This window comes from Capricornis sumatraensis, chromosome 4, assembly GCF_032405125.1.
Source record: "Capricornis sumatraensis isolate serow.1 chromosome 4, serow.2, whole genome shotgun sequence".
NCBI lineage: Eukaryota > Metazoa > Chordata > Mammalia > Artiodactyla > Bovidae > Capricornis > Capricornis sumatraensis.
The window spans coordinates 79511299-79531295 of NC_091072.1; the positions used below are offsets into that span (position 1 = coordinate 79511299).

The 19997-nt window shown below is 39.6% G+C and overlaps 1 protein-coding gene across 1 annotated transcript in view; it reads right to left on the minus strand.

The window, feature by feature from the left end:
- Positions 1–19997, minus strand: part of ANO6 (anoctamin 6) — a 134118-nt gene that overhangs the window by 36429 nt on the left and 77692 nt on the right. The window contains exons 9-12 of the mRNA XM_068971442.1: positions 15603–15708; positions 11619–11679; positions 3209–3351; positions 155–232 (exon numbers count right to left, since the gene is read on the minus strand). Coding sequence (XP_068827543.1) covers positions 155–232; positions 3209–3351; positions 11619–11679; positions 15603–15708 — 388 coding nt within the window. The remainder of the gene's footprint in view (positions 1–154; positions 233–3208; positions 3352–11618; positions 11680–15602; positions 15709–19997) is intronic.

The window sequence follows — 19997 nt, forward strand, 5'->3', positions numbered from 1 at the left end:
AGTTACTGTGAAACCTTGAGAGCCACTCCATGTGGTGGCTTAATTGTTCTCTGGAATCAATCTTTTTTATGAGACTGCACAGTTTCCAGCTCGACTTTTCAGTTTTCTCAACATTTAAAATTAGATTCTGAAAAAACCTGTTGCAGATTCTTACCCAGAAAAAGACAGCACTGGCACAGAGGGTTACACGTATACACTTTCCCCAGGTGGTGAAGGGAACACGCTCTTCTTCCTAATTAAAAAAGAAAAAAAAGTCAATCAAGGATTTCTCCAACAAAATGACTTTTCTCCTAATTGGTTGCTGTATCCTAGGTTTAATTTTTATATGTAAATGTTCACAGAAATTTATTCATAATAACACAAACTAGAAAAATCCCAATTGCCCATCATCAATGTATTCAAAGGATAAACAAACTGTAGTATATGTATATAATGATAAGTTACTGACTCAAAGGAGAACTATGAATACGCCAAACAGTCTGGGTGAATCTCACAAGGATTGTGATAATTAAAAGAAACTAGACACAGAAGACTACATCCTAGGCATTTTCATTTATATAAAAATTCCAGAAAAAAACAAGACTACAGGAAAAATCACTTTTTCCTACAGCTATAGGAAAAAAATGATCAGTGCTTGTCAAGGTGAGGATTTCGGGGAGGATCTAGAATCCAAAAGTATTAATATAAAAGGGGACGTCTGGCATAAAAGAATTGTTCTGTGTTTATGTTTGTGGTGGTGGTTGCCTTCCTGTGTGTGTGTGTGTATATATATATATATATATGTTTCAAAATTTATCATATTGTACATTTAAAGTTGATAAACACACATACAAACACATACACACACACACACAGAGTTTAAAGATAAAATCATTAACTTATCCCAGCCTCTATACAAAATTAACATTTGATTTCCAGGAAAAATGCATTCTTGGGTGCTCTTAAAAAACACATGGTCTCAAAAGCCTAGGCTTAATTTAAAAAAAAAATTAGTTTTCAGACTCAGCCTCCTTATTCAAAATTGCATGCTTTTTTTTTTTTTGGTTAACAATTTCAAACATACACACAACAAAACCAGTGCAGTGTTTATTTTACTAACAGTTTCTGAAAAGGCAAGTGTGAATAACATACTGTTTATCTGCTATGATTTGAGCTCAACAGTCTGGGTATCTGACAGCGCTATTTCTGAGCTTGTCTCAGATTTCAGAAGTGACTGCAGTGATAGCGAAGAGCCTGTCCAGGACAGAAAGTTTGCAGGTATCTGCAAGTACCAGGTATCCACTGTAAGTTTCCTGACTGAACTTTTGTATTAACAAAGTGTAACTCTTGAGTTTTTGGCATTTCTGTTTTATAGTTTATATAAATATATTGAGATTTTTTTGAGAGGCCCAATCAACCATGTGATCATAGCTGTAAACATATACATGGCATTTCCTTTGTTCCAGGTCTTAGTTATTCCAAGTAGGTTCTATTCATTAACTCCATCAGCTTACCACAGTCATATGAGAAAACAACTCTCGTATTTCTGTTTTACAGCTGGCCAAACTATGGCACAGAGAAGTTAACAAATTTCCAATATCACTCAGCTAGTAAGTTGTTGTGTTTGGATATGAATTCCATATGTTTTATTCCCAGGGCCTCACCATAACACTGCTGGCCTCTCTATACAATGGAGGATGTGTTTGCAATGAAAGCAAAGTGAGGAATAAGAAGGAAAAAAATGAACCTTCATCCTTAATTTTTTACCAAGCAATGCTACAATGGAAATTTAACTTATTAGCTGGCAATTTAAAATTTAAAATGGGTAGGTTTAAATTTCCAAAATATCTTTTCCTCAGTATTTTTCATACGTTGCCAATAACACAGGCATTTGTTTTTCAGTACTCAAAAACATTACGCACATCTGATTTTTTCTAAGTTTCAGCCTTCTTTTCTGAATGTACAATCTTTCACAAACACATGCTTTGACCCCCGTCTTTCATTGTAAACAAGAGAACTATTCATAATGGAAATTATTTGGAGCCTGTTACATTATAAAAGACAACTGTCACCTTCTCTTGGGTAACTGAACCTCGTTTTTTTTCCATTTATAAAATGAGGAGGTTGAACTGCTCTCTCCAGACCCTTTTAGTGCCAACATTCTGTAAATCTGTGATTCAATTTATAAAATCTATAGCTGGAGCCATTTTCAGATGCTCTTGGTAAAAAGCATTTTCTTTCCAAGGGTTATTCGTATTCAAAACCTACTGTCCTTATACTGATGACTGCAAATACAATCGGCTCTAAATTTTCTATGTTGATGGAAAGAAGCAATAATGCAGATGATTTTAAAAAATCATCTTTCACTGACTTTGAAATGTTTATACAAAGAGATAGACAGTTTTATTTTTAAATTCTGAAGCAACAATAAAAACAGCATATTTACCTGTCTAGTTATAAAAATGCCTAATATGGGGCCTGAATACAGCGGCATCTCAACAAACATTTCCCCTTTTATCCACTCTCCGATTTTAGGATAACAGTCACACTACTCTGTGCACATTCCAGCCAGAAGGGGGAGCAGTGGCCGAGGCCTAGTGCAAGTCTATGATGAAAAGTGAGCTGTAGGGACTTCCCTGGCAGTCCAGTGGTTAAGACTATGCCTTCCAATACAGGCTGTGTGGGTTCAATCCCTGGTCAAGGAGCAAAGATCCTACATGCCTTGTGGCTAAAAAACGAAAATATGAAACAGAAGCAATATTGTATCAAAAAAAAAAAAGAGAGGGCTGTAATAATGAGGGTGCATGTGAAAAATTGAGAATCAACTATGAAAATCAATGTCTTTCCTTCTATGTCACTGTCTGTTTTTTTTTTTTTTTTTTTACTGGTATGAAAAGATACAAATCAATATATCTTTTATACATTTCTTTCAGAGTTTATGTATTTTTCATTTTACTGTTATTAAGAGAGAAAGGACCACAGTTGTCTCCTGTGTCCACAATTCTAAACAGTGCTCCTTCACTTTGGCTGTACATTAAAAATCACCAAAGAAGCTTTAAAAAAAATTTTGTGCCAGAATGTACCCTATTCCACTGAGTACCATGAGGGTACACAGACAGAAGCTGGGCATCAACATTTTATAAGCTCCTCGGTGATTCCAGTGTGCAACCAAGTTTGAGAACCCCAGCAATATATAGATTGAATTGCATGTAGACGACATCCTATTTACCTGAGTGATCTCATTTATCACCACGTGAGTACACCGTGCCTCGTATTCTGGTCGGGCTTGCTCTTCCTGCTGTAACTCAACAGTGTCCCATTCGTACTCAAGTTCTGCCTGGCGCCGCTTCCAAAACTCCAAAAACAAGGTTACTAACAAAGAGAAAGAAAAGCGTCATGTGCATCTTCAAGGATCAGTGATGCTTCAGAAATCTGTACTGAATAATATTAATTACTCACAACACTTTTGTACATGGTCAATAAAATCCAATTTTAATTATCGATGACACTAATACTTAAAACAGAAAAGTGAGCTAATGTTTATTTTTTAAGGAAAATGATAATTTATCCAACTTGTGAAACCAGGCTATATCATGGGAAGGGTAGTAGTGTGATGGTCAGAAGGAATGTGATCCTGTCTACCACTAAGGCATCTGCTACTAGCACATTACTGCCAATAAAAAACACAAATAACTATAATAATTCAAAGCCGTCCATGGTCCATCCTTTAGTCTGCTTCCCCTTGCATCCCTCTCCCTCGTTCCCTCCAAAGGGCCTGGGGGATGAGAACGCTTTAGTGGTCCCCAAATCTTTATTTTCTACTTCCCAAGTCGCCCCAATTAAAATAATATTCTTAAATATGGAAATATATTTTTCAAATTTGTATAAAGTATGAGTAAAATAATTTTAAGAAATCTTTATTATTTTTCAAGACTTGCCACTTCAAATATTAGACAGAAACAACACTAAGTGTTCATTGAAAATATGGTTTCAGGGTAAATCCCCTAGGTACTTCTTCTACCCATTAACCCTTTCTACACAGAAATTCTGGAATAACCAGTTACACCCACAAATATTTCTGAGTCTCTACTGAGTACTGAGAATGAAGAGAAAAAAAGATATGGTCTCTGCTTCAAGGAGCTTCTGAGTATATAGGAATGACAGTGAAGTGCTACTTACAGTGGACGTTTAAGAGGGCTGTGATCTAGGTAAGTGCTGGGTGGTCTGGGCACACAGAGTCACAGTGTATTGATAACAAGTCTGTCCCGGAGAAGAGGGCCTCTGGGGTGAGTTCTGAGATGCCACAGAGCTGATCAGGTGAAGGCAGAATGTTAAGGCCATTTCCCCCAGGGAGCTGTGTGTGCAAAGGCAAGATGCTAAAGAGACACATGGGGAACTACTTTCCAGGAAGTTCAAATAGTCTGGAATAGAGCCCAGAGTGTGGTGAGATGGGTGGGGCCGCCAGATGGCAGGGGAATATCACAAAGGACTCTGCGTGCCTTAAAGATGGAGGAGACATCAAAGGCGGTCAAGGAGTAGAGGCAGCTAGACCCAAGGGCAGGTCCAGGATGCTTCAGCTAGGAGGTGGGAGAAGATGGCATTTTAGCAGGTAGACACATTGGACACAGGTGTGATGAAAGGGGAAGATCAAGGATGCTTGCCAGGTTTCTGGCTTTGGCAGTGTCCTGAATTCCAGTGTCATTCCTTGAAATAAGAAGGGCAGGAAAAGGAGGAAGTCTGAGAGAGAAGACAACTGATTCGGTTCTGATCAGCTGCCTGTGGGCCCCAGGAGAGATGTCTGGTAGGCAGATAAAAGTCTAGAACTCAAGAGAAAGACCCAGACTGAGCAGAGAATTTGTCCTGTTTGCAGCGGCAACTGGGGCAAGAGTGGATGAGCTCTGCATGGACTATGGAGCGGCAGTTCTCACCCTGGCTGCATGAGAAGCACTGAGGGCTCTTAAAATGTTTTCAGCCTGGGCACCACCCTCAAGGTGCTGATTTCATTGGTCTGACATTGTTTTCTGTCTTTGGAAAGCTCAACGGGGCAGTCAGGGTTAAGAATCAACCTGCAGAGAACAGGGAGCCTTTGGGTAGAGGGCAAACAGAGGCTGTCTTGAAATCCTGCAGACCCTGCCACGGGCAGCTGGACATGCAGGGGAAACCTGAAGATGCGCCATGAGAAAGGTGAAAGCAATGCTTCCCAGCGGCGAGGACACCGGGAATGCTCAAAATACCCATGTCCAGCAGTGTTTGTTGTGACTTCACTGATGTTCCAACAACAGTGAGTGAGAGCAGAGATAATCTGGACATTGGAATCAAGTCTGAATTCTGGCTGTGACAATCACTAGGTGTTTGACTACTGGTTACAACGCTTCCACAGCCTGAGTCCCTGCTTCCCTCTATGGAAAATGGGGGAAATAGGAACCAGCTTACAGGCTGTCCTGAGCTAAATGACCTAACATTTATAAAGACCCTCATGACCCTCTGAGGTAACTGCTATTACCACCCCCATTTTGGACATCAGGAAACAGAGGCACAGAAAACTTCAAATACTTGCCTGAGAAAAGGAGTCAGGTATTGAAGCAAGGCCCACTTGGCTTCAGAGCCCAAGCCCTTCTTACGACTAAGCCTAACTGCCCAAGCTGCCTGCTCCATAACCTGCCTCCTGCTGGCTCTGTTCCAGCACCCACTCTGCTGAGACGTCATCACTGCTTGCCTGCCCAGTGTCTGATTCTCCTCCTCCAGGACATAAAGCTAGTAACTGCCCTCTGTCCCAACCCTGCCTCTGTGGATACACTAACCCTCATGATGCCACTGCTGTGAATACCTGATGTTCACAAGCATATATGGGTGGCAGCCTGGCTTTTTGCCACGGATGCTGCTGTCAAACGAGGCAAAGAGCACAGTTAGTGGGGGAGGCCACTAATCATCTCCTGTGTGGTTGGGAAGCTAGAAAGATTTCAACCAGTCCCCAGAGCAGCTCCTGCTTTCAGGGCAGGCCCTTCTCCTTCTACATGTCCTTCACAGAATGAAAGAGTTTGTCCCTCATTTATGGGTAAGACAGCACTTGTGACTCCTTGACCAGAACCTTCAAAAACAGACCACTTTGTTGGAACGGAAGCGTGGTACCACAGCTCAGCTACTCTACAGCCTCATCTGGCTCAGCCCAGTCAGTGCAAGGGATGCACAGTGGTGAGTGTTCCGTACAGAGAGTGATGCCTCCACCACTGAGAACCCACCCAGCCATTCGCGCTCTTCCCCCATTTGGGGGAAATGAAGTATCCATGGGGTGAAAGCCCTGAGGGCACCAGCTAACTGTGGACTAGGCTGTGACTGACTGATCCTGCTCCCCATCTGACCCAGGCTCGTCTCACATGCAGATACTCCAAAGAGATCCCAGCTTTGGGGAATGAGCCAACTTTCCTCGGGCTGCACATGAAGCAGAACCACCACCCACTTACTAAAGACCCCTGGGCTCATACCACCACACACCTTATCTAACAGAAGACCCCTACTTTTTAATTTGAGAATTCTATTGCCAACACTGCATCACACTTTACCCCCATGATGTTCTTTCCACTCTGTCTTCCCCTCTGCAGCTATGAAATCAGTCCAGGGCTAGTGCACACTCTGCAAAAAAGGCACACTCTCTATTCCCTACTCTGATCTCCACTTGTGCATGTCACAATGGAGAGCACTCACACATCCTGACCTTCGTTTGCTCCTGCATTTATCATTTATGATGTCCGTGAGGGCAGGGATTTGGTTTTGCCCGTGGCTGAAACACTAGCAAACAGCAGGCACTGGGTAAGTATTAGCTAAATGAACGTACTGTGGGAAGTCATTCCAAAAACTGGAGGACGGCCACTGCCTGGTTCAGCTGAAGGATGTAATCGTCTACTTGGCAGGCCAAGCTCGCTCCAGCTGCTCCCTGCTATGGCTGATCATTCACTGTCTACCACTCTCTGCTTTGCCCATCTTGAGGGCCTGGAGGAGCTGAGAGGAGGATGCAACTGTTGATGGGTGAGGTTGTGGTGGCTCCGGCCCTTTGAGTGCTGGGAGTTATTCAGGAGAGAGAGACTGAGAAAATATCATATGTACCATCCTGTCCCATGGTTCACTTGACCCAGGACCACTCACCAGGCGACATGCTGGCCCTTTCCAACCTCAAGAAAGGGACTGTGGGTGGGTGAGAAGATGGTATCTTTCCTTTAATAGCCTCTTTATAAGGCTTGCCTGGAGAAAGCTCTCTAAAGCCACTTTGGATACTTTCCCTGTGTTTATGGACTCTCTCTAAATTTTGTCACTTTAATTGAAATATGAGAAATACAGCTATTTTTGAAATTTTTATTGATTTTCAATGAAGAAAATTCTTATTTTCTTCTTCTGCTAAGTAAAGAAAATTACTTTTCACTTCATTTGAAAGAGCAGCTTTCGTGAATTTATATCTTCAAACATAACTATTTGAAAAAAATTTGTGATGCAGGACATGAAAGTCCTACTGTGTTTTGGCATCTACAAGCAGGTGGATGAAACGAACAGGACTGATCTTGTGAGGCTGGGCTTTCTTACTCCTGATCCAGAAAGAAGGGCCCATACCTGCATAGGTGAGGTAGGATCAAGATTGTAGAACCATTATTTTCTAGCCCATTTCTCAGATCCCCAGATAAGATAGTGCAATTATATCAAATAAATATTTCTGCATCCTTTTAAAAGTCTGTTGCAACTTTATTACTATTCCCTGCATTCTGTTACTGACTTAAGGGCTGGTGACAACCAAGTACCTAAGAGCCCTTGTTCTGGTTGTCACTTTTTGTCTTTGGGGCCTCTAGTAATTTGCTGCATCTGCCTGAGTGTCATTTTCCTCATCTCTAGAATGGAAGCGTAACAGCCATTCATTTGCTCAGTAATAATCTAACAACAGTATTAGCAGGAGATGAGTTATGAAAATAAAACTTCTTACAAAAAGCAAGAGAAGCAGTTTCATCAGTTGCTATAAGGAAAGGACAGTGGATACCCTACCCCTTCCTTCCTGAACTTGAACATAAAATGGATACTTTTACCAAATCCTGAAGTGGACACATTCTGAGTGGGAAGTGATAGGACTGCTGTGCAAGCCAGAAATGGCCTGATGAAAAATAATGAGTGGGTAGCAAATCCTCAAAACCCTGGAGGGCTGCAGGAATGGGTGGGAGTTTCTTAGTTCCTCGTTTCATAGAGCCAAGAACTCAGCAGGGTCCATGACAGACTCCATAGCCCAGTATAACCACTCAATGCTTGGAGTGTCCTGGGCCACGTGGCTGCTTGCTCACGGTGCTGCATGTCCCAGAGTGACAGCACGGGGACCTGGGGCGACTCTGCATGATGCCAGACAGGGATTTCCTGTTCTGTATCTTTTGTACTCTCTCTTCCTGCAATAAAACAACTGGTTGGACTCCAGAGGGGAGCACGGCACTTACATTCTCTGGCAAACCATGTACCAGGCAGCTCTAGCTGACCGAGAGAGACACAGAATAATAAAATGAACATAGAATATGAAACATGGAATACGTTCCATAAGAACATAGAATGAACATAGAATAAGAAAAGAGAGAAGGCTGCCCAGGACCATGGGAACCAAAACCAGCTGGTCCTCTTAATCAGGATATTATAAAGAAAATATCCACCTGATGGAAGATTCCAATACACAGTGTAGGTGGTTGTATCCAGCAATGTCTAAGGACAAGGCACACTCTGTAGCTGGGATCGTTCTGGTTGCTTTAACAGTTTGCTGCTAAAGGCCTGGCAGGTTTTATTGGGTCTTGAAACTATTCAGACTTCTGTAATCACTCAGAAAGGCAGATGAGTTTGCTTAGCCTAGATTCCTACTTCCTAACTGAAAGACTACAAGGCTGAAGATACATTTCTCGGGATAAATAACAAGGTCATACTGTATTGTACAGGGACCTATATTCAATATACTGTGATAAACCATACTGGGAAAAATATGAAAAATTCCTGTACATGTTTAATTGAAAAACTGTGGTGTACAGCAGAAATTAACACAATGTGGTTAATCAACTATATTTGAATAAATTTTAAAAATCGTAATTCTAAAAAAAATTACATCTCTCAGACTCTCCTGCAGCTAGGATTCCAGATGTGGTTTTTAACATGCCCATCAGATGCACCTGTGTGTCACTGACATCAGGAATGCAGCTGAATGCAGACAGAGGTGGTTATAGGAGTTGCATCATTTTGCTAGTGTGGATGCAGCCACAGAAGCAGAGACCTGAAACGAACAGTTGTAATAGTCATTTTCTGATCTCCAAGTGCAGCTAGTTAGGGTGACGGCTTCCTGAAATCCCCCTTCTTATGAGCTAGGTTTCTGAGTTTTTCTAGAAATCACTAGGCCCACCCTAGAACTCAAAGGTGAAAATTAAAAATGGCAGTCATGCAGCCAAGAGGCTGGTGGGGAGAAGAGAGGTAGGTAAGAAACGACAAGGAATAGAGAGGGGAGAAGGCTTTCAGAACCTCTGCTTCCACCGGGAGTAGTTGGTGTTTAGCACTCGAGGAGTCAGTAGGAGCAGATGGACTGGCTTGGCCTAAAAGGGGGGATATTTTTGAAAGAAGTACATGATTTACGCTAAATTTATTATACAAGGTTTTCTACTTTCAACTTTTATAGTTTCCAGGGAGAAGAAAAATACTCTGCAACATACATCCGGGCACAAGAGATGGTACAGGAATATGATGATGGTGATATGAAAAACTTCAGTTCTGCAATTGCAGGCTTTCTGTAATGAGGTTCCCAGCAGTAGTTCTCATCAGGCAGAGGTAACAAGAAAAGCAATAAGGCATTTAAAATAAAAACTTCATCATACACACACATATCCTGAAAGATACACATATGGTGCCATGAGCAGGGCTGAAATGTTTTCTGCATTCTAAAATCTGATGAAATGAAATCAGCAGTTCAATATGCCTGTCACCTCTATAAACATGGTGTAGTTTAATGATCACAGAAAGCAGAGCTGGTTAGGAAATTTGAAGCTTTTCTTTTGTGTCAAGGTTAGTAATTTTTGCTTCATTTAAGAAATCTCTTTTAATTAGGGCTATCAGCTTTATTAACATACGGAGTTCAATAGATGTGTTTGAATTTTATAGATTATGAATTAGTGTTGAGACTGAGGTTTGGGCAATTTAGTTAAAACTGCCCCTGCCCACATGTTCAGCACTCACCCTCTTACCAGGATGAAAAAAATGAAAGGTGTATTTCACAGTGAAGGAGTACAGAGAATCTTAATATAAGAACTTGATCTTTATTCTTCCATGTGGCAAATATTAGCTACTATTTGGTCTCCAGCCAAAACATGCTAAATGTCTGAATGACAATGTGACTTATTAGGTACATTTGGCTATCTTATAGTTTATTCTATGCAGGAGTGGCAACTAACATCTCTTAAAAGTGTCCAAAGTAATTGGCCTGTCTGTTTTGTGATTCATTTGGGGACCCTTCATAGGCACAACCACTGCAAAAGAGAAATACCGCCAGGAACACCTATAAACAATGGTATCTGTATGTTAGTAGCATGTGTTGACAGGCTGTCTTCTCCAAAATAAGAAACTTGGTTCTGTTTCCTCCCCCACCTATCTACATCCTGAACTGTTTTACCCCAGACTCACACAATGAAATTGGAAATGCATTTATCTTCGAAAATGAACATTTTTTTTCTCCTATGGTAGAACATTTACATCAATTAAACATGTCAAAGTCTGTATAAAATGATAATTGCCTCATTACATTAATGATGCTCTTGAAGATAAATAATATATAGTGTTAAAGCTTCTATATACAAATTATATTCTTAAGGATCACATCTGTCCTATTTATTAAACAGAATGTTATTATGATAAGAGTAGCAGTATGTATTTATTAACTAGTCACTCATACAGAAGTATATAAACAAGAAAGCTTACCTGGAATCCCCATGTTGCTGCTTTTCCTGAACCCCAACCCCATGAAAATTAGGTTGGATCACAGCTAGGGATGCTAATACAACAATAGCTGCCAGTGAACCATGCCTCCCTGTATTATCTAAGCCCTTGAGCTGTCCTCCCGTCTCTTCACATTGTTGTTGGGTTGACCATGACATGCTTTGGCTGATGGAACATTTGTAAACTAGATGCAAATGTAGGCTTAACAAATGCCTGATGTGTACTTTTCCTTTCCTGCGTCTCTTTGGAGCTCTGAACTGCCATGTGAAGAATGCTGGTCCAGCTCCTGGAGGTTGAGAAACCATGCAAACCAGGACGAGGTGGCCCAGTTGAGCCCTGTACACCAACCCTGGTGGCGAATTTCCCACCTGACACGGAGAACCATGAGAAACAATACACGTGGGTTTTAAGCCACTACATCTTGAGGTATTTTTATATGCAGTAATTGATACAATGGCCTTAAGAATGATAAATGTGGAGTTCCAGGCAAGCTGAAGCTTGGGCAATCCAAGAGACTAAAAGTGGGTTGTTTTGATAAGTCTCTCTATAAAACCGTATAAAGATATTAAGTTCAGTACTTATGTGATTTTAGGGTTTTTGTTTGTTTGATTTCAGTTAAAAGGCAAAAGGAAACTGAAAAAATATATATATATATAACTTACCCCATACCCCCATAAATACTGCAAAGACTAGGGTTCCAAAACTGTCAAAGATGCACAATTTCTGTAAAATATAATAATGACATTTACATGAATTATGTTCTTCACCTACTAGAATTCATCAAATATGCGCTGCTTTGTATATATTACCGTCGGGAAATTTCTTTTAAATCTGTTGCCTAGTTTGACAATCACCACATCTACTACATACTTACAGACGAGATTTCTCATTCTCCTGAAAGCACACAGCTTTTACCAGACTACATTTCCAAAGGAATCTTTCTGTGTCTTGATAAAGAAATAAGCACAGCTGCTAAGATTCCATTTTGTTGAAAGCCTCTAACATACTTTTGAATAACAGCCTCTTTTTATGGACGATCAGAGTGAATTTGAGGAAACAGAATGGCCCTAAGAGGACAATGAACTCCAAACAACTTGGAGATTTATGATTTGCATCTTATCATCCCACCTTGGTCAGGGGGCAAGTTCCCAAATTCCTGGTTTTCTTAAGAGAAGCACAAAGCTGGGGTTTACTTTAAGATGGCTTGCCTCCAGAGCTTGTTTTCCTCAAATCCAGTGATGACTTTTCTATCATGGCTGACAGAAGCTTTCATCAGGATAAAGATGCAAAAGTGCTTTTGCGGACATTAAAAGGGCACAGTGATCATGAATGAATATACTACATACTCTATTTACTAGCTTACTAACTTTCAAATTTTTGCTAATTGTCTCCCTCTATTAATTCCTGAAAAAATTTCCAATTAGCTACCAATTTTTCATCAGTGAGCATTTTCATATCTCCTAAAAAGGTCTATAAAATTAGTAGAAAAAGTGGCAAACACAATATCAACTTTATGAAAGATCTTATGAAAAGTAAAGAAGACATGCTAGAAAAGGAAGCTATAGGCTAAAAAATAAATAAATAAAAAGCAAACTCTTCAGGGCTAAGGAAAATTCAAAGCTGCTCCTAAGTAAAAAACTTGACTTTTTAAAAGTTCTTTCTGGGTTGCCCTTATACTGATGCAAAATGAATAAACTTCCATCTAAATAAAAGTTAAGGTTATTTTTATAAAATAATATCCACCTACCCATCTTCTTATATATCCTTTTCCAAATCATGTAGATGCTCCTCAATCACACATATATTTCCTGAGCAGAAAGAATAGTCCCAAACTGTCATTCAATTACTCCTCTCAAAAATCCAGCTCAAGAAAGACAGAATTAACAAATGAGTGATCAATCTGGGGAACAGAGCTCCCTACCTACTCTAGTCCTGGGATTACACAGAACCCAGATTTCAACTCTTTCAGCTCTGACTCTCTTGAACCATCTTCTCCAAGCTCTCTTTCAATGTCATGTCTTATCCTTTGTTGAAAAATTATTATAGGAAAAGTCCCATGAAATACGGTTCTGCGTGTTACAATGTTATTATTGAAGATTCTGTCCAGTGTCACTTCTCTTCTAGGAATCAGTGCAAACCTCTCTCTACGTGATACCTCCCTATTTGCCCTGATGCCTCTATCCTCCCACTCCAGAAAGAGAAAATCCTATTATGCTGAGAAAAAGCCACTGGAAGCACATCTGTCAATACCAGAGGAGTGGGAGGGAAAGAAACAGCAAGAAAAGGCAGGTGTACTGCTAAGGCCAAGCTCACCGCAGCTGCTGAGCTCAAAACATCTTGCAAAGCAAGATGTGCCTTGCACTCCTATGAGAGACAGTTAGGTGGCTTGGAGGAAGTTACCATTTTTGCCATATGGGTAAGAATCGAGGAACTGAAAGTATAAGATGGTTGGCCTCTCTGCTCTACATGCCCCAGAAACAACATGGAAGCAGGAAGTAAGCGGGAAGATAAGCAAAGCGTTTTCTTGGTAAGAAGCTTAGCTTAGCTTGCTTGGCAGGATGGCAGAGAGGGAAAGCTGGCTGTGCTAACAGTGGCCCCGAGTCAGCACACTGCGTTAGTCATGTGGAGCAGGAAGGCAGAGAGAGCTGCACATGCAGGCATGATGATTTTAAGTGGAGGAGAGAAACCTAGAAAAGTTAGAATCTAGAAAAGTGACAATTTGCTATGCTTTCTTCCTGCAAAGGAACAAAATCAAAATTATGTAACAATGCATTTCAAAGACCTAAACATTATAACTTAACCATATTTCCTCTTTATCTTGCCAGCTAAAAAGCTAAGAACTTTATTTAATGCTCAGTCACAAAACTAGTATCAATCCTGATTATTTCCATAACTGTTTCTTCATTTCCTTGATCCTGATTATCTATTTCTAATTTATTAATAATTCTGGCATACGTATCAACTAGTGAATATTCCATCACTTTCCAAAAGGAAAGAAATGACTATAAAATGTATAAATGAAGAAATGACTGAATTAACCAATAAACAGGAAAGGTGCTTCTCTTTTTTCCTTTTTTATGTTATTTTTTCATTTCATTCTTTTACATTCTTTTATACACTTCCCTCCCTTTGTAAATCAGTCTGAAAAGACTCAAAGCATTTTTTTTTTTGAAACTGGAAGAGAATGATTCACTTTTTTCCCCCCAAAACATGACAGTGTGGAAATTTCTTAAGGAAAATGGAATTTCCATTTGTACTCTGTGGAGTACAGTTTGCCTCTGGTATTGTCCTTTGCACTTGCCTTAAATCCTGTGGCCTGGAGATACACACTATGGACCTTTATGAGTCAACGGCGCTGGAAGGCAGCTTCTCTCTTGCTACCTCCAAGTCTTTCACTTTGAGTGATCTATGATGGGTATTTATAGTCTAGAACTTGTGTTAGTTGAAGGGGAGTGGGCGATGAAATCTAATTTAACTCATAAAGTATAAAAATACATGTGTTGACAATACCCTGCGATCCTCTTAATTAAGTGGTGGAGCAATTTTTCAAACTGAGTTCCATTCAGGAGTGAAGTGCATGGTCCTGCAGGCAGCCAGTGAGGAACGTGGCGACAGCAAGGAAGGCAGATGTGCTGTCATTTCCTGGCTTGCCTGTTACCAGGCGGGTGGTTGAGCAGATTATTTAAGCCCGCAGATTCAGTGTTTTAATCTGTAAAATAGAGGTAACACCTGTTCTGCCTGCCTCACAGCACTCTTTCGTGTGTCAAGTGATAATCCAGGTATAAGTTTGCGAAGTCTCAACTATAAAGTAGCATCACTATATTAGCTGTGTACATGGAGCAGATCAGAATATTCTGAGATCATAGAAATATTCCTAAACTTTCATAGCAGAGTGAGGGGACAGAGAGATCAAGACAGGGAAGAATTCTAAGAAGGTCAAAGTTGCCAGGAAAACCTTCTGAAGCAAGCCAACCATCTTTCTTCCTGTCTAGTCTTTCTGGTATGCCTTTCAGAAAGCTCCCTCCAGTCTCAATGCTTTTGCTAAACCTCCTGGATTTTAAGAAGTCATATAGCTCAAGACCATCTATCTGCATGTGTAAGGGGAACCAGATGTGTTTGGTAGGAATGTTTAGAGACAAAGTGAATATCTGTTACCATTTGAAGACAAAACCTTTCTTATGCATTTTTATAAATACAGTCTAAATCTGATCTGCAAAGTCTTTAAAAATACAAGGAGAGTTTTAGCATACTTTCAAAGTGGAAAAACAAGTACAGATTTCAGGTTTCCATACTTGAATTAAGGAAAATACTTATAACAGTAAACCTATTAAATAGTATTTATGAGATAAGCCAGATAAGCAGGTTTGAGAAAACTGTTTTGATTACTTGAAATATTCAAGCAGTTTCAATTCTACAGTTCTTCACTGACCTTTCAGGAGATTATTGATAAGGCTTTTAATTTCAATGTATTATTTATAAACAAGGAATAACACATGTATTTTATATCTATCTTTGAAAATGAAGGCTTAGCTGAAAATTACCTTTCTAAATTCCTCAAGAGGAAAAAAATTTAAGTACTATGTTGTTTTAAAATTATTAGAAGGCAAAAAAGGCTTTCATTACTTGTGAATGTTTGAAAAAAATACCTTTGAGGACTCGCAAGTAACATTGAGTGACCAGAATGGACACTCCTTATCACATTGAGGACACATTATGATCTGGCCGCCAATGTCAGGATCACAAACTTCTTTGCTAAAGAAAAGAGAAAAATAAAGTTTAATTTTTAAAAATTTAATGAACAAGACTTTTTACCAGAATGATAAGATCCAACATCCATTCATGATAAAAAAACTAACTAAATTCTTATAAAACTAGGAGTGGAAATGAACTTCATTAACCTGATAAAATCTCGCTGTATAAAACCTACAAAAAAAACATTATACTTAACAGTAAAAGGCTGAAAGTATTTCCTTTACATCAGAAACAAGATAATATGTTCCACTATCACCGCTTCTTTTCACTGGTTGTGATATCACTGCCAACATAGTTAGTAAAAAACAAACAAAAAACAAAGACAAGGGGAATGGCCAGGAAAAAAACCTGCTATCCCTAATAAATTACATAATTGTTTATATGGACAACTCAGTAAAACTTGCAGATAAATTATTAGAATAAATGAGTTTAGTAAGTTTGCTGGACACAAAATCGGTGTATATGTGTAGGGTCACAAAAAAGAAACTGTGTCTCTAAAGACCTGCCACAGTTAAGAATTTTAATTTTTTATAACTGTTTTCAACAACTTAAAAATACAAAGAGTCCAGGAACAAAAATCTAATTCAAAATGTACAAAATTTATATGGAGAAAATGTTAAAACTGTTGTAAAAGAGTGAAGAACCTATATGAATAGGTAAATTATCATGTTCATCATTTGGAAGAATCAATACTTGAAGATGTCATTTCTCCCTTATTTGACATCTCCTAAAGGACAAGGTGCTACTGGGGTTGTTTAACTGCTAAGTCCTGTCTGACTCTTGTGACCCCACAGACTGTAGCCCACCAATGTCTGTTCATGAGATTTTCCAGACAAGAATACTGGAGTGGGTTGCCATTTCCTTCTCCAGGGGATCTTCTCAACCCAGGGATCAAACCCATGTCTCCTGAATTGACAAGCAGATTCTTTACCAGTGAACCACCTGGGAAGCCCTTTAAGTTAAGAAAAACTGAGCAAAAGAGAAAAATAAAGAGTTCAGCAAGAGACCTCTGTGTACACCAAAACTGATATATAACAGGCAGCATCGACCCAGCAAACCAGTAAGGTAAAAACAGATGTTTGAATAAATAGGGCTGCTGCAGTGGAATATCCATACAGAACAAGGTGAAAGTGAACCCCTAAATCCTATCACATATAAATCAGTTCCAGGTAGAAAATAAAACTGCAACAGTACCAACTTACAGAATAGTATCTAGATAACCTTGGGGTAAAGGAAAATACTACTAAAGAAAAACAAAAGAGCATAAATCATAAAGAAATGTAAGAATTGAATCGCCAGTCTATGTCTGACGCAGGATACAGCATGCTTGGGGCTGGTGCATGGGGATGACCCACAGAGATGTTATGGGGAGGGAGGTGGGAGGGGGTTTCATGTTTGGGAACACATGTAAGAATTAAAGATTTTAAAATTAAAAAAATAAAAAATTAAAAAAAAAATCTTTTAAAAGTAAGAACCTCATTAAGGCACTACAAAGAGAGGGGAAAAAAATAGCCGCAGACTGGCAGAAGTTTTGCAATATACAGGAATGACAAAGGACTACTCACAAGAGTATTTTAAAAACTCCAGCAAGTTAATAAGAAAAACCCAGCAAATTACTAATAACAACAGGCTGCACACTGCTCACTCTAGAAGAAACTATGCAGATTGACTCCAATGTGAATAGGATTGGAACTGCAGAATTAGCACTGCAAATAACTCAGTAAAAAATAACTGGGCATGAGAAACACTTCAAGAATATCTGAGTAAAGATCTTGGAAAACATGCCCCTCCACAAAGCAAAGAACTTGACAAAATCTGTCAAAATTAACCTCTGCAGAAACTAAACAAAGGTTTCCAATAGCATGAGAAGTGTTTGAGAAAAAACAACTAAATCTTTTCCATAAAATAGTGAGTTTTTTTTTTAAATTTTTATTTTTACTTTATTTTACTTTGCAATACTGTATTGGTTTTGCCATACATTGACATGAATCCACCATGGGTGTACATGCGATCCCAAACATGAACCTCCCTCCCACCTCCCTCCCCACAACATCCCTCTGGGTCATCCCCATGCACCAGCCCCAAGCATGCTGTATCCTGCGTCGGACATAGACTGGTGATTCGATTCTTACATGATAGTATACATGTTTCAATGCCATTCTCCCAAATCATCCCACCCTCTCCCTCTCCCTCTGAGTCCAAGAGTCTGCTATACACATCTGTGTCTTTTTTGCTGTCTTGCATACAGGGTCATCATTGCCATCTTTCTAAATTCCATATATATGTGTTAGTATACGGTATTGGTGTTTTTCTTTCTGGCTTACTTCACTCTGTATAATCGGCTTCAGTTTCATCCATCTCATCAGAACTGATTCAAATGTATTATTTTTAACAGCTGAGTAATACTCCATTGTGTATATGTACCACAGCTTTCTTATCCATTCATCTGCTGATGGACATCCAGGTTGCTTCCATGTCCTGCCTATTATAAACAGTGCTGCGATGAACATTGAAAGAGAACATGTGTCTCTTTCAATTCTGGTTTCCTCGGTGGGATTGCTGGGTCATATGGCAGTTCTATTTGCAGTTTTTTAAGGAATCTCCACACTGTTCTCCATAGTGGTTGTACTAGTTTGCATTCCCACCAACAGTGTAGGAGGGCTCCCTTTTCTCCACACCCTCTCCAGCGAGTTTTGTGGCATTTTAACTTGGCTTATCCCCATCCCCATAACCTCAGCTTCATGTTCCCCTTTAAAACCAACAGTCTCACAACCAAGGTAGCCTCAGTTCAGTCCAGTTCAGTTGCTCAGTCACGTGTGACTCTGTGATCTCATGGACTGCAGCACGCCAGGCTTCCTCGTCCATCACCAACTCCCAGAGTTCACTCAAACTCCATGTCCATTGAGTCAGTGATGCCATCTAACCATCTCATCCTTGTCATCGCCTTCTCCTCCCGCCTTCAATCTTTCCCAGCATCAGGGTCTTTTCCAATGAGTCAGTTCTTTGCATCAGATGGCCAAAGTATTGGAGTTTCAGCTTCAGCATCGGTCCTTCCAATGAACATTCAGTACTGATTTCCTTTAGGATAGACTGGTCAGATCTCCTTGCTGTCCAAGGGACTTTCAAGAGTCTTCTCTAACAGCACAGTTCAAAAGCATCAATTCTTCAGCATTCAGCTTTCTTTACAGTTCAACTCACATCTGTACATGACTACTGGAAAAACCATAGCTTTGACTAGACGGACCTTTGTTGGCAAAGTAATGTCTCTATTTTTAAATATGCTGGTTAGGTTGGTCATATCTTTTCTCCCAAGGAGCAAGCATCTTTTAATTTCATGGCTGCACTCACCATCTGCAGAGATTTTGGAGCCCAAGAAAATAAAGTCAGCCACTGATTCCATTGTTTCCCCATCTATTTGCCATGAAGAGATGGGACGGGATGCGATGACCTTTTTTTTTTGAATGTTGAGTTTAAAGCCAGCTTTTTCACTCTCCTCTTTCACTTTCATCAAGAGGCTCTTTAGATCTTCTTTGCTTTCTGCCATAAGGGTGGTGTCATCTGCATATGTGAGTTACTGATATTTCTTCCGGCAATCTTGATTCCAGCTTGTGCTTCATCCAGTCCAGCATTACTCATGATGTACTCTTTGGCTTTAGAGATCCAGATAAAACTGATAGTGAATATAACAACTGCCTGATGGAGTGCTGAAGGCATTCCCGAACATGCAAACACAGAGCCACCTGGCAAAGGCTCAATAAAATGACTGATTCCAGGCATTTAAATAAATCACTGTCCAATCATTAACAGATAACTAAGCTTTTGTATACAGATCTCATGGCCATGCATGATAAAGAATATAATTTTACAGAATTTGTTCAGGAAACTAACTAAATAAATCCTATCATCAGCAGCAATGACAATAGAAGCAACAATAAGCTCTGAGGAGGGGTAAAATCTGGTTTTCAGATTGGCCACATTATAATTAAAATGCCCAGTTTTCAGCAGAAAATTACAAGATAGATAAAGATACAGAAAAGTTTGGCCATGACACAGGGTGAAAAAGAAGCCAATAGAAACTCCCTGAGGATGTCCAGGCATTGGACATACTAAATGAAGACACAAATAAGCAATCATACATATGTTCAAAGAACTAATAGAAATCATACCTAAAGAAATAAAGTATGTGAGCATCTCACTGTACAGATAATGAACAGTTAAAAATTACTTGAAGACCAACTAGAAATTCTAGAGATATAAATATAATGAGTAAAACAAAAAATTCACTACAG